Source organism: Somniosus microcephalus, chromosome 25 (assembly GCF_052327205.1).
Source record: "Somniosus microcephalus isolate GS21.2 chromosome 25, FLI_Smic_1.0, whole genome shotgun sequence".
Classification (NCBI taxonomy): Eukaryota; Metazoa; Chordata; class Chondrichthyes; order Squaliformes; family Somniosidae; genus Somniosus; species Somniosus microcephalus.
The window spans coordinates 19,998,215-20,012,091 of NC_141011.1; the positions used below are offsets into that span (position 1 = coordinate 19,998,215).

Below are 13,877 nucleotides of genomic sequence, written 5' to 3' on the forward strand. Positions count from 1 at the left end.
AGAACTTGGTCAAAGAGGTAGGTTTTAAGGAGTGTCTTAAGGGAGGAAAGAGAGGTAGCGAGGCGGAGAGGTTTAGGCAGGGAATTCCAGAGCTTAGGGCCTAGGCAACTGAAGGCACGGCCACCAAAGGTTGAGTGATTATAATCAGGGATGCTCAGGAGGGCAGAATTAGAGGAGCGCAGATATCTCGGGGGGTTGTGGGGCTGGAGGAGATTACAGAGATAGGGAGGGGCGAGGCCATGGAGGGATTTGAAAACAAGGATGAGAATTTTGAAATCACGGCGCTCCAGCCAGGGGAAACAGTCTCTCAGTATCTACCCATCAATCCCTCTCAGAATCTTGTGTTTCAATGAGATCACCTCTCATTCTTCTAAACTCCAGAGAGTATAGGCCCATTCTACTCAATCTCTCCTCATAGGAATAAATCTAGTGAACCTTTGTTGCACCCCCCTCTAAGGGGGTTCCTTAGGTATAAGAACATACGAAGTAGGAGCAGCAGTAGGGCAGCACGGTGGCATAGTGGTTAGCACGGTTGCCTCACAGCGCCAGGGACCCGGGTTCGAATCCGGCCTCGGGTGACTGTCTGTGTGGAGTTTGCACATTCTCCCCGTGTTTGCGTGGGTTTTCTCCGGGTGCTCCGGTTTCCTCCCACAGTCCAAAGATGTGTGGGTTAGGTTGATTGGCTATGATAAAAAAAAAATTGACCCTTAGTGTTAGGGGGATTAAATACGTGGAGTTACGGGGATCGGGTGGGATATGTGTCGGTGCAGGCTCGATGGGCCGAAATGGCCTCTATCTGCACTGTGGGGTTTCTGTGATTCTGTGATACGGCCCCTCCGGCCTGCTCCGCCATTCAATAGGATCATGGCTGATCCGAACCTAGACTCACGTCCACTTCCCTGCCCGCTCCCCGTATGGAGACCAAAACTGTACACAGTACTCCAGGTGTGGGCTCACCAAAGCCCTGTACAATTGCAGCAAGACTTCCTCACTCTTGTACTCCAACCCCCTTGCAATAAAAGCAAATATACCATATTTGCCTTCCTGATTGTTTGCTGTACCTGCATGCTAGCTTTCTGTGTTTCATGTACAAAGACACCCAAATCCCCTCTGATCACCAATGGTTTCTCACCAGTTAAAAAAAAAAATGTTTTTCTATTCTTCCTACCAAAGTAATCTCACATTTCCTCACAATCCTGGTACTTGAGCCTGGAAATTGTACCAGCTATTCATTTACATTTTTAAATATTTCTGCGTAAGATCTGGGGCCTTAATGAAGCCAGAGCATGCAACATGTGCTGATACTCCACAGCACACACGATGCAGCTGACCAGACACTAAGGGGTCGATTTTCCTGGAGCCGTTAGGCGGGGTTTCAGGCGTGTTGGCGGGGGGGGGGGGGGGGGGGGGAGAATCCCGAAATCGGGGGTCCCGACACCATCCCGCCTCCACGTAAGTTTCAGGGGAGGCGGGTACCCGCCCTGCACTGGTACCCGCCGACCCGAGGCGGGAAGGGATTAGTGCCAATTAACTGCCTGTTAGCAAGTAGTTAACAGGCAGTTTTTAGCCTAATCACTATTTTGAGGGGTGTCGTGTGGGCTCCCCGATGGCTCCAAACCATGCCAGGTTAGAGCAGGCGGGCCGTCGGGTTGAAGGACTTGGAGGGGTCGCAATGTCAGTGTTCAGGCGAGTGATGGGTGCATGAGTGCAAAGGTAAGTGTGTTTGGTGTGTCTAAAGTGTGTAAAGAAGTTTAAATTACCTGTACTTACCTTAACAGCCTTTCTTCCTCTAGGTTTCGGGAGTCCATCACTCAGCTGGCACTGAAAGCAAAATGGCTGCGAGCTGTCAAAAGTGACAGCCTTCAGCTTTCATTGTCGGTGACAGTTCTAACTGAGTCTGTGTAGAAGGACTCAGGTTAGAAGTCAGACTGTCAGTGTTTGACAGCTGCAAACAGCTGTGAAACACTGATATTTCATCTGTCAAGACCTCTTGACAGATGAAATTTCAGTCTGTGACGTCACCTGTTGCCGGGTGGCCCTTAATTGGCCTGCTGAGCCCGCTGGGCGGGCTCAACAAGGTCAATCAAGGGAAAATCGCGTGGATTGGCCGAACGTTGATGTAGGCGGGACTAAAACCCGAAAGTTGTAGTCCCGCCTCCTTCCCGACAGCTTTATGAAAATCTACCCCTAAGCAACAGTAATTAGACGCCAAACATTCTCAAGACCATGCAGCTGTTCGATGCCCTACACTAGTGCAGCTGATTTTTCCAGAGGGATTATAAAAGAACTAGAACTGCAGTTGAGAAAAATTATTTTTGCCAAAATTGGTACAAATGCACAATACAGTATTTGGAACAAGAGATCACCCAAGTCCCAGCATTGTCAATGCCTCTGGGACTGGTTAATTTTAAAAAACAGAACTTGGGCTGAAAGTTGCATTACTCTCAGCGAGTGTGGAAACTGATGGGATTTGTTACGGGCTGTCGCTTCATTCCAAACCATTTGCAATAACAGCACAATCCAGCATGCCAACTCCCAAAGTTAAAGGCAGTCGGTGTTTTAACTGATCAAGTAGGAGCTCAAATTCCAAGTTTTTGTTACTCGGGGTCCTTTGGTCAAAAAACATAATTTACTGGGTTTCATTTCAAACAAAGCTCTGACTTTCTAAATCGACTGCAGAGTCGGAGGGTTTACTGCAGTGGCAAAGTGGGATATATTTTGCTTCATAGAATCAAATAGCACAGGAGGCGGCCATTCGGCCCATCATGCCTGTGCCAGCTCTTTGGTAGAGCTAGCCAATTAGTCCCACTCCCCTGCTCTTTCCCCAAAGCCCCGGAATTTTTTCCACTTCCAAGTATTTATCCAATTCCCTTTTGAAAGTTACTACTGAATCTGCTTCCACCGCTCTTATAGGCAGCGCATTCCAGATCATAACAACTTGCTGCGTAAAAAAAAAAATCTCATCTCCCCTCCGGTTCTTTTGCCAATGACCTTGAATCTGTCTCCTCTGGTTACCTCACTGCTGTAGGAGTGGGCCTTTGGCATAGCGGTAGCATCCCCGCCGCTGGGCCAGAAGGCGTAGGGTTTCGAACCCCGCTGCAGACAGTCCCGGCAAGTGGAGTCGGAGCTCCGGCTCTAAATTCTGGGTTGACATCCAGCGGGATACTTGCGTCCGTGGGTGTGGGTGTGGGTGGCCCCCCCCTCGTATGGGTTGTGGGAACCTGTAAAACCCTCCCGCCATAGGACTAACCACCCTAATGGCTGGTACAAAGATGGTTACGGTCGCGGAAGGAGCGTTAATCACGGCCAGAAATCCTTCCACCACTTCATACAGTTCCCCAAAGGGAACAGTGTGAAGACACGTACGACGACGGCCTCACTGCTGCCACTGGAAACAATTTCTCCTTATTCACCCTATCAAAACCCTTTGTGATTTTCAACACCTCTATTAAATCCACCCTTAACCTTCCCTGCTCTAAGGAGAACAATCCCAGCTTCTCTAGTCTCTCCACGTAACTGAAGTCCCTCATCCCTGGTACCATTCTAGTAAATTTCCCCTGCACCCTAAGGCCTTAACATCCTTTCAAAAGTGTGGTGCCCAGAATTATTTTTTTATTCGCTCCTGGGATGTGGGCATCGCTGGCAAGGCCAGCATTTATTGCCCATCCCTAATTGCCCTCGAGAAGGTGGTGGTGAGCCGCTTTCTTGAACTGCTGCAGTCCGTGTGGTGAAGGTGCTCCCACACTGTGCTGTTAGGGAGTTCCAGGATTTTGACCCAGCGATGATTAAGGAATGGCGATATATTTCCAAGTCAGAATGGTGTGTAACTTGGAGGTGGTGGTGTTCCCATGCACCTGCTGCCCTTGTCCTTCTAGGTGGAAGAGGTCGCGGGTTTGGGAGGTGCTGCAGAAGCAGCCTTGGCGAGTTGCTGCAGTGCATCTTGTAGATGGTACACACTGCAGCCACGGTACGCCGGTGGTAGAGGGAGTGAATGTTTAAGGTGGTGGATGGGGTGCCAATCACGTGGGTTGCTTTGTCTTGGATGGTGTTGAGCTTCTTGAGCGTTGCTGGAGCTACACTCATCCAGGCAAGTGGAGAGTATTCCATCACACTCCTGACTTGTGCCTTGTAGATGGTGGAAAGGCTTTGGGGAGTCAGGAGGTGAGACACACTCTGCAGAATACCCAGCCTCTGACCTGCTGTTGTTGCCACAGTATTGATGTGGCTGGTCCAGTCAAGTTTCTGGTCAATGGTGACCCCCAGGATGTTGATGGTGGGGGATTCAGCGATGGCAATGCTGTTGAATGTCAAGGGGTGGTGGTTAGGCTCTCACTTGTTGGAGATAGTATAGCATTGTGGTAATGGTACTGGACCAATAATCCAGAGGCCTGGACTAATGATTGCTTTGTGCTAGGTATGACTCCAGCCAGTGGAGAGTTTTCCCCGATTCCCATTGACTTCAATTTTACTGGGGCCTAACCAATGATTTATAAAGGTTTAGCATAACTTCCTTGCTTTTGTACACTATGCCTCTGTTTAAAAAGCCAAGGATCCCGTATGCTTTATTTTTACAACAACTTTTCCTGCCACCTTCAAAGGTTTGTGTACATACACCCCCAGGTCTCTGTTCCTGCAGCCCCTTTAAAACTGTACCATTTAGTTTATATTGCTTGCAAGTAGACATTAGCTTTTCTTATCCATTGGTCAATATTTCTGCCTGGCCCAGTTGATACATCAGTTGAAAAGGAAGAACTGTTTTTTTGAGCTATATTTGGTATTTAATAACGAATCATTGTTTTATATATAGATATATGGAGAATGTTGTAAAGGATGCTGCTAATGTATTAGCTTTTTTATTAGGCCATTATATATAACTCTTGGTTTAGCTGGGACAAGCCAGCATCGCGTTACATTAGATGCCCCCCTCTAGTTCTCTTAGCATCTGCCTATTGCAAATTTGAAATCTGGAGGTGAATCAACTTCACTGAGCAACTGAAGAATCAATCAGCTCAGATTAGCTCTGAAACTTGCTATCTCCTGCAGAGGTAACTCCTGCATCATTCATCTGTGATCACCTTTAACAATCATTCGTCAGTGTTCTGCTTCTCTTATATTCGCACGTTATCTATTGTTCCTTGTTCTGTGCACCCTGCTATATATTTATCCGTGCCTTCTTTTTACATTCTTCCACTTGTACCTCTCAGTATTTGCCCCTTTAAAAGAAAAACTTGTAACATCATGACTAATGTTAGTCATCATTAGTTTTTATTTCCCCAAAGAAAATGGCTTTCCCTCGGATCGCCTTCTTCAGTTGCTGACTGGATATGATGGGAGGCCAGACGTTGCTACAATCAATACCTACACTGCTTTATGATCAGTATTAGCAGCAGAGTGTGATAGATAGTGGTTCGTCTACCCCTGTAATTGTAGACAGAAATAATGGAAGATCAAACCGTACATCAACTGAAACGTTTACTCAAGTCAGCTCTTAATTCTTACAATATATTCTCACTTACTCACCTAGAGGAGAACTTACCGTGAATATCTGCCAGCTTTTGCCCCATCCCGTCGTAGTAAATCCTCCCGCCTTGTGCTGTCGGGAAAAAATAGGTCATGAGGGAACTGGGAGGGGAGCAATAGGAATATGAACCAAGTGGCATATCTTTGAGGACTTCGTGAGGCTTCCAGCAAAATTCCCGAAACCTAGGATGGTCCATGACTTTCTTCTCAATGTCATGAATCGTCAACAAACGCTCTTTGGTGAAGATGTTCCTTTCATCATCACCTCTTGCTAGAAATACAAGCTCCATCCTCCACAGGGCATGTGTCTGGGTGTCTCCGTTAATGTAGGTGTTTGGATAGTTCTTGTGTGGCATGGCCCTTGCTCGTCGCACTCTGTATCCATCATAGCTCTCATTGGTCACAGGGTGCGAGAATAAGTCTCTTTTCCGCAGCTGAATGCCATCAGGCCACTGGGCATCACTTGATTTGTAAATGGCTTTGACCTGGGAGGCATCGCCTAACTGCGAAGTATTACTGTGTCGTTTTTGCAGCTCTTCAATGATGAGCTTCTCCAAGGTTGCAGATGTGTACTCGGCCAAATCGCGTCTGTTCCTCCCCCAAGACCCAAACTGGGATTTTAAAGCAAGGGTTAATGCATCAAAGCGCTGCGAGGACACGTGGTTACGAATCTCAAAGGCATTGTAGGATATATCGATGTCAAGAGCAGAACAATGCATAAACATGACAACAGTCAGAATTGTTGGGATCGTGCAACCTATTACTAATATTAAGGCAGTGCAATATGGGTTAGTAAATATCCACCCAACTACTCCCCAAAAGCCTTTAACTTTCAAATCGTAGAATAATCTTTTAAAGCTACAGTGGCATTTCTTGCACAGTTTTTCGCCTGTGTGAGAGTTAACCGACACGTCGTCCTCTTCTTCCTCCAGCCACAGATGCTGCACCAAGGGATCATCATCACTTTCCATTTTAATCTCTGCCCCGAGGAAGGGGGGGTGGGGGGCAGAGAAGAATTCGATGCTAGAGTCTCCTTTTCCTCAGTCTGTCTTCCAAGTGACCAGCCAATTTACAACACCTACAATAGAAAATACAATGCAATAAATGATATGACTCGTAAATGATGGGACACAGCCACTCTAAATATTTTAAAAAGGGATTCGATATATAATTTAGGCACGCTGTATTGGAAGGTAACGCTCAGTAATCAGTCAATCCCCAACTTGGCCTGTGCTCCATCCAAGTTGGTGCAATGCATCCTCAACTTTCCCACAGCAATGCTCTGCTGCCAAGTTGAAAAATATGCAAGTTAAACATTTTTTTTTAAACCAACTTTTCAGAATCCATTTGGAATGCAAATGCAAGATAGCGTGTGGTCAACTCCCTGTTTGTCACAAGTCGGGGCAGATAGCACGCGATTTAAATTATCCGGAAAAAATGTGCAAGTTTCCATAACCGTAACCTGACAGTTGGCAGGTGGACAACAATCTATCAATGTTTAGGGGCAGGAATGCAGCACAGGGCGGCGATGACTCGGATCAATCGAGGAAGCACCAGCAACGTAAAATGTGTCACGGCCGCGAGCTCTCACCTCCTCCAGCACCACTCGATTTGTCAACAGTACCTGCCCCACACTTGCCTCTAGCTCTGAAAAAAACACCCACCATAACAAAACAAAGGACAATGAAGGTCCGATTCCTGCATTTAAGGTCGTCATTCCCTTTCATAAAAAAGGTGGGATTTCTCTTCATCTGCAATCCTTGAACAGTCGAGGACAGCTTTTACGTGGAATAAATTTCCTCTCAGATGGCAGACACACTATTGTTTCCGCCGCACCTTGTTAAAGCTCAGGTGGGAGCATCACCGACTGCTCTGTTGTTGTGCGATACGTAGTCAGGCACCAGTCCTGATCCCTGCTGTATGCTAAGTGAACTGATCTCAGTTGGGGTTCTGGTGAGGGGGTTGCAATTGGTTTCCATGCTCCTGTGCTAGGAATGGAAGAACAAAAATCATCTAGGGCTTCTGCTCCTGACCGTTACTCAGTGAACCCTGCTGGAAAGTGCAAGCATGTGGCAGTTAAGTGTAAACAGGACTGAATAGCCCACATGCGTTCTGAGGAAGGGCCTACCCTCTAAACTTTTATGCTTTCAGATGCTGGAGTATCAGCTGTGTTATCTCCAACATTGTTTCAGGATTCCGGCATTTGCAGATTTTTTTTTAAAAAACATGCATAAAACTATGTACAAAGAAAAAGAAACAGTTTTGATTGTTCTACATGATCTCCTTCCCTTGCGCACTTCCCCCCTTCCCACCCTACTGCTCCTCCGTTATGGCCCCAGTGGCTGCAGCAAGGCTGGTGGAAGGCTGCTGAATGTCAGAACCTGAGATTGCAGATGCCCTTGAAGGACGGTCTCGACCAGCTCTGGGCCTGGAGGGCCGGGCTGCAGACTGCACCAACTCTGCATGGGCAGCAGTAGTCTGTCCTACAGGCGGTGGCAAGTGCCATGGGGAAGTGACAGTGGTGGGAGCAGGAATGCTGTCATGCTGAGAGAGGACAGCAACTCCCTGCTCGACCGGCACACTGGCACTCCCACGGGGCAGCACCTCAGCATCCGGAGCAATCTGCTGGAGCACAGATTGCTGTCCTGCTGCGGCGCGGTGAGAGCCCCGGGGAAATGTGTCTGAACCAGCTACGATGGCATCAGTCAGTGCTTGCATGGCCTCAATCTGAGTCTGCATGAGATCAGTCTGAGATTGGATCATGGCAGCCAGTGACTGAATTGCAGCACTAAGCATTTGCGTGGCATCTGCCTGTGCTACAGCGAAGTGCTCCACACTCCTTGCCAGTGCATCAATGCATTCGGGCACCCTTCCCACTGCACCCATGAGCTGAGTGTGCATGTCCACCGCCTGGGTGTTCATTTCAGCGATGAGCCGCTCCTCTTCTGCGTCCAGTGCAGCAGGGCTCGCTGGTCTACTCTCCCTCCGGTGAGAAGGCCCCCAAGCTTCCCTAGCTACATCGCGTTGCTGCAGCCGGCTGGGTCCCGGAGCTTCACCCTCATCAGACCCTTCCCACCTGCTCCCCTCCAGGGAAGACGTGTTCCCAGTGTGGGTATGGGCTTCCTCGGGAGACGCAGGCACTGAGGCTCCGGCTTCCTCTTCCTCCTCGCCTGCGGCTTCGCTCCCACTGGCAGCTTGAGGGCCCGTCTCCTCAGCTGGTGAGTCACCATCTGAAAGCAGGGAGGTACAAGAGTGGCTTTAGCGTGAGGACAGGGGGGCAGTAAGGGAGGAAGGAGTGCAGCGATTTAGTAAGTTGGATTGAAAGTGTCAAAGGCTGGTGTTGTGAGGGACAAGTGGCATGAGAGAGGAGAGAAAGCTGATGACCTTACCATGGCTGTCCCGAATGGGGTCAACCTCTCCAGGGGCGACGGGACCGATCATCTGGCTTGCCACAATCCTGTGGACGCGCGCCTCAAGATCACTGAGGGGTTGCAGCTGAGGCCGCCCTCCACCCATCCGTTGCTGATGTCTCCTGTTATGAGATAGCTTGGCCTGCAAGAAAAAGGACGGCGTCTGAGTAAATATACAGCCATGGTCTTGCCTGATGTGCCTCCCATAATTGAATAGCCCTTAATGTATGCAGCCATGGTCTTGTCTGATGTGCTTCCCATAGCTGAATAGCCCTTACTGTATGCAAAGTGTGGAATTTGCATGTGTGTTTCATGAGAGGGCCATAGGTGTTGGATGAGTGTTGGGCATTGGGGTTTTAAGGCCCTCTGGGCCATAGAGCGAGGTTGAGACGGAGGGATGGAGAGGTATTGGAAAAAAAGCCACTCACCCCGACGACCCGAGTGGGGTCGTTGAACTTTTTGCGACATTGTGTGTGGGTCCTGGTCACCATGCTCCTGGAGGAGACGTGCTGAGCCACCTCCCTCCATACCCTCCCGTAGTTGCGCGGCAAAGGCCTCCTGCCACTCTCAGGGTAGAATATAGATCTTCTGCGCTCCACCGCGCCAACCAGAGCCTCCAAGGCCCGCTCGCTGAAGCGCTGAGCTCGTTCTCCCACCCTTTCCATAGTCCTTGGCTGGAAAATGTGATCACAGGTCTCTCCAGGCCAAGATTCAAGGCTCCAATGAGCAGAGTGTGGCTGGAGAACAAGATCGACCCTCCCCTTTAAGAACTGGCCGGCGCCAGTGTGTCTGTGTTCCATTGCTAACTGACATCACCTGCGCTGCGCCCGCGCTCTGAGGTAGCGCCTCGCTCCTCGGCCTTTGCGCCTTAAGACAGGTGTGCAGCGCCTGATTTAGTGCTCCAATCACCTCCAGGGACGATAAAAGCCAAGTTTGCAGTTGGAGACGATAATTAGCGGCAGGCACTAAACTTTGCGCCCAGCCAATAATCGTGCCCCAAAACGGGGCGATACCGAATTTCGCCCCCTTTGTTCTTTGCAAGGTATTTACTTGCATCTCACCCCATCGCATCATCAGACACAAAGTTTTCTAGAAATGAGGCAGCATTACTGAGGGAAAGCAAGCAAGAGTTGTGGAGGAGGTTTGGGTGGAGTAAGCACGGTTTGCCTCTCAATTTAGGTAGGAGCCAGTGCCCGCTCATCCCCTCTCCCAACTCCTGCCTGCGTTCACTAAAGCACCTAACCTATCCAAGTCTGAGAACGCCCCCCCATGCACAAAGTTTCCAGGACATTGTGGCCAAGAATTTCCTCGCCAGCAGCACCAATGTCTGAAAAGTGGCAGGGTGAGCTTTGAACCCGGCTGATTAACCTGCCACTTTTTCCAGGGTCAGTCTTCTTTGAATGTTTTCGACCGACACACAGTGGTAATTCCCCCGATCCCCCCCTGCCCCAGTGCCAGCGCTTGGGTACTCGTTAGTATGGGGGGTTATGGCAGGATTCGGATGCAGCAGTTTAAAGGCGAGAAAAACACATGCTGGAGTTCCATTCGCATGGAAGAATGTGACGCAGTCGGAGGACATTGATGGCTGCTGCCCTGATTGCACTCAGTGCTGGAGAGAATGCCATGATTGAAGACTCTCCGAGAAACGCTGAACACCTGTTGTCTTCTGGCATCGCTCGAATCCAGCGTTGCCAAGATGTCGCTCCGTCATTACTGCCTCATTTAAAAGTGTTTGGATGAGCATTTCTGGAGTCCGGAGCAAAGAAGAGCAGGAATCCTGCATAACAGGTCCCCCAACCCAACTTCTGCTGGAAGACCAGCGGTAAAGTAGTGCAAATGAAGGTGGCTATGCCCCACACTGGTTAGAAGCAAATCAGCTGGACTGCTGTTATTTTCTATAATAGAAACAGAAAATGCTGCAAAAACACAGCACGGCGGTAAAAGAAAGACTTGGATTTCTATAGCGCCTTTCACCACCACTGAACATCCCAAAGTGCTTTACAGCCAATGAAGTAATTTTTGGAGTGTAGTCACTGTTGTAATGTGGGAAACGTGGCAGCCAATTTGCACACAGCAAGTTCCCACAAACAGCAATGTGATAATGACCAAATAATCTGTTTTTCTGTTATGTTGATTGAGGTATAAATATTGGCCGGGACACCAGGGATAACACCCCTGCTCTTCTTCGAAATAGTGCCGTAGGATCTTTTACGTCCACCTGAGAGCAGACGGGACCTCGGTTTAACATCTCATCCGAAAGACGGCAGCTCCGACAGTGCAGCACTCCCTCAGCACTGCACTGGAGTGTCAGCCTAGATTTTTGTGCTCAAGTCCCTGGAGTGGGACTTGAACCCACAACCTTCTGACTCAGAGGCAAGAGTGCTACCCACTGAGCCACTGGTAGGCCCCATGAAACAGCTGTGGGGCCTACTGCCAAAGGTACCCCTATGGTGGGGGAACACCACGTAGAGACTAACTCTGCCTCCATTCTGTTCCCACTGACTCAGCTGTTGGAGGAGCCCGTCTCCGCTCGGGCCAGGTCAGCAGAGCGCTTCTGACTCTTTAAGGACCCTCATGCTGCAGCGCCACCAAAGTTTCCCCTTTTCCACTAGTGGGCTCCCTTGTGACTGCAGGAATCCTGCCGTACATACTCAACGTGCGCCAACCCAGCCAGATGGGTCACAGCTGGGGGCGGATACGCAGGTCCCGCCCAACCGTAGGTGCGTCTCGAGGAGGGGAACTCCCCCGACATGTCATCAGCAATCTCTGCTTCCTACCTTTTTTTGGAACAAACTTCTCTAGACTAAAGTTCTACTTTCGATTCCTGTGATTTTTATCTCAATTGGAAGACTTTCATGTAGAACTACGTCAAAGCATTCTGGGAGTCCAGATAAACTACAGGAAACTCTCTGGTATCCGGCACCGACGGGACTGGGATGGTGCCGGTTGATTAAAAATTCCGGATGACGGAGAGGGTTATCTACCGAAGCTATTTTTAACAAAGAGTCAGACTCCTGTCATTGAGGTGTTCGGACATCTGACAATGCCAAGAAGCCGAGTAGTGGCAGTTTGGAGAACTACCCCCACTGACTAACTCGGCCACCGCGGGAGACTCGGACTCGGCAACATTTCCGGTTATTAAGGTGTTTTCGGAGTATGAATTTTGCCGGTTAATAGAGAATTCCGGATATTTAGGTGCCGTTTAAACGAGAGTTTCCTGTATATCGTAGGAAGTGCCACTGTTACATTATCAAAGAGGTCAAGGTGGATTTATTTATTCCCCAAGTCTATATAGTAACTTACAGCCTAAAATGATCAGCCAGGGTATGAGCTCTTCAGATTCCAAGAAGAAATGGTTTTTGACATAAATCAGTCATTCATGAAAGAAAGACTTATGAAATAATACTGAGCGGCCTGCAGGTGGCACTGTCCAGGGAGAGTATAAATACTCAGGCACGGGCCCAGCTTGCGCAGGACATTCTTAACAGGAACTAGTGAAGGACACAGCTAGACCTCCATGTTGTAAAACAGTTGATTAAAGCTTTAACGCTTAGACCAAGTGCCTAGCAGTTTTCTTACGTGAGTTTTCAATTATGGTAAAGTTAACGGAGAAACAAAATCGTCCACTTGGGTGGAATAGGCAGTAAAAGAAAGTTCTCGATTTGAAGGCCGATCGTTGCCCATAGCTACTGACCGTTTCATTGAACAAAACCACCTGAGCACATTAAAGCTGCAGTATGTTACGGCAAAAAAAAAATGCTGAACTTCTCATTGTACTGTTAAAACTGTATTTAATCACTAATATTGCAGGAAAATTCTGGGATAAAATCAAATTATTCCAGAGAGAAATCTTTCTCTGGGCCCAGTGCTTCAATTTTAGTTCCCTATAGGCACCAATTTTTACATGGCAATTACGACTTTTATCAGAACAAATTTATACTGCACAAGAACGGAGCATCAGCTTGAATAATATGTCACTGCCAGGATTTTCCGCCAATCATACTGGCCCTTTTCCTCAAGCTATGATGTCTGAGGAGGTACACGTTAGTAAGCTGCAGAAGGCAAGCTAAAATAAATTGTAAAGTAGGGGTGAGCTGACATAATTCCATCAGAAAAAGATAATGGCTGAACAATGTACAGTATGTAGGGAGTGTATTGTGGAGTTAGGTACATCATGGTCAAGAAAGCCTACAAGCATCAGTCTCGGGAATGTTCTTGAGATTCAAACTAGCCAAAGTGGCCTTTGGAGGAGCTGGAGACATCTGCCTTGGGGACAAAGGTCTGATTGGGTACCTGAAGCAACATCAATGGCTTGCAATACAATACAGCGCCTTTAAAGTAGGACAGCGTCCCACGGCGCTACACGAGCATAACCAGATAAAAATTAACACTGAGCCATAGGAGGAGATATTAGGATAGGCGACTAAAAGCTTAGTTTGGGGGTAGGTTTTAAGGAGAGTCTTAAAAGGAGGAGAAAGAGGTGGAGAAGTTTGGGGAGGAAGTCACTAGCTGTTGACACCTGGTCATTCCGTTATTAACCCTCGTGGTGTCCTCGGCCCCTCACTAGCTGTTGTTAAATCACAGGAGTAATTTTAACCGCACACACTCGGCAGGAAACTGATCGGATTGGCTCGGCCGCCTGTTTCACACCCCGCCTGATTTTATTTCCCATTGAAATCAAACGGCAGTGTGCAACACGAGTTACCAGTGTCCCTCCAGACGGATTAGGTTAAAAATGATCCCTCCACAAATGACCGAAAAGCACTCACGGTAGTCCCTGGAATGGACTGAGAGCCCTTCTGTAAAGTCTGTGGGTTGTTTAGTTAATTAATACACAGACTCCAAGAGTAACTTAAAACAGGACTTTACTATTTGAAGGTCAGGGCGAATCTGCCCAATAACTCCTGGCACAACACTTATATACTGGTGTGGTCACCGTCGGTATTA

The 13,877-nt window shown here is 48.4% G+C and overlaps 1 protein-coding gene across 1 annotated transcript in view; it reads right to left on the bottom strand.

Annotated features, from left to right (window-relative positions):
* Positions 1–13,877, bottom strand: part of disp3 (dispatched RND transporter family member 3) — a 608,183-nt gene that overhangs the window by 305,434 nt on the left and 288,872 nt on the right. Inside the window, exon 5 of the mRNA XM_085966861.1 lies at positions 5,537–6,598. Within this exon, the coding sequence (XP_085822987.1) occupies positions 5,537–6,491 (955 nt within the window). The 5' untranslated portion in view covers positions 6,492–6,598. The remainder of the gene's footprint in view (positions 1–5,536; positions 6,599–13,877) is intronic.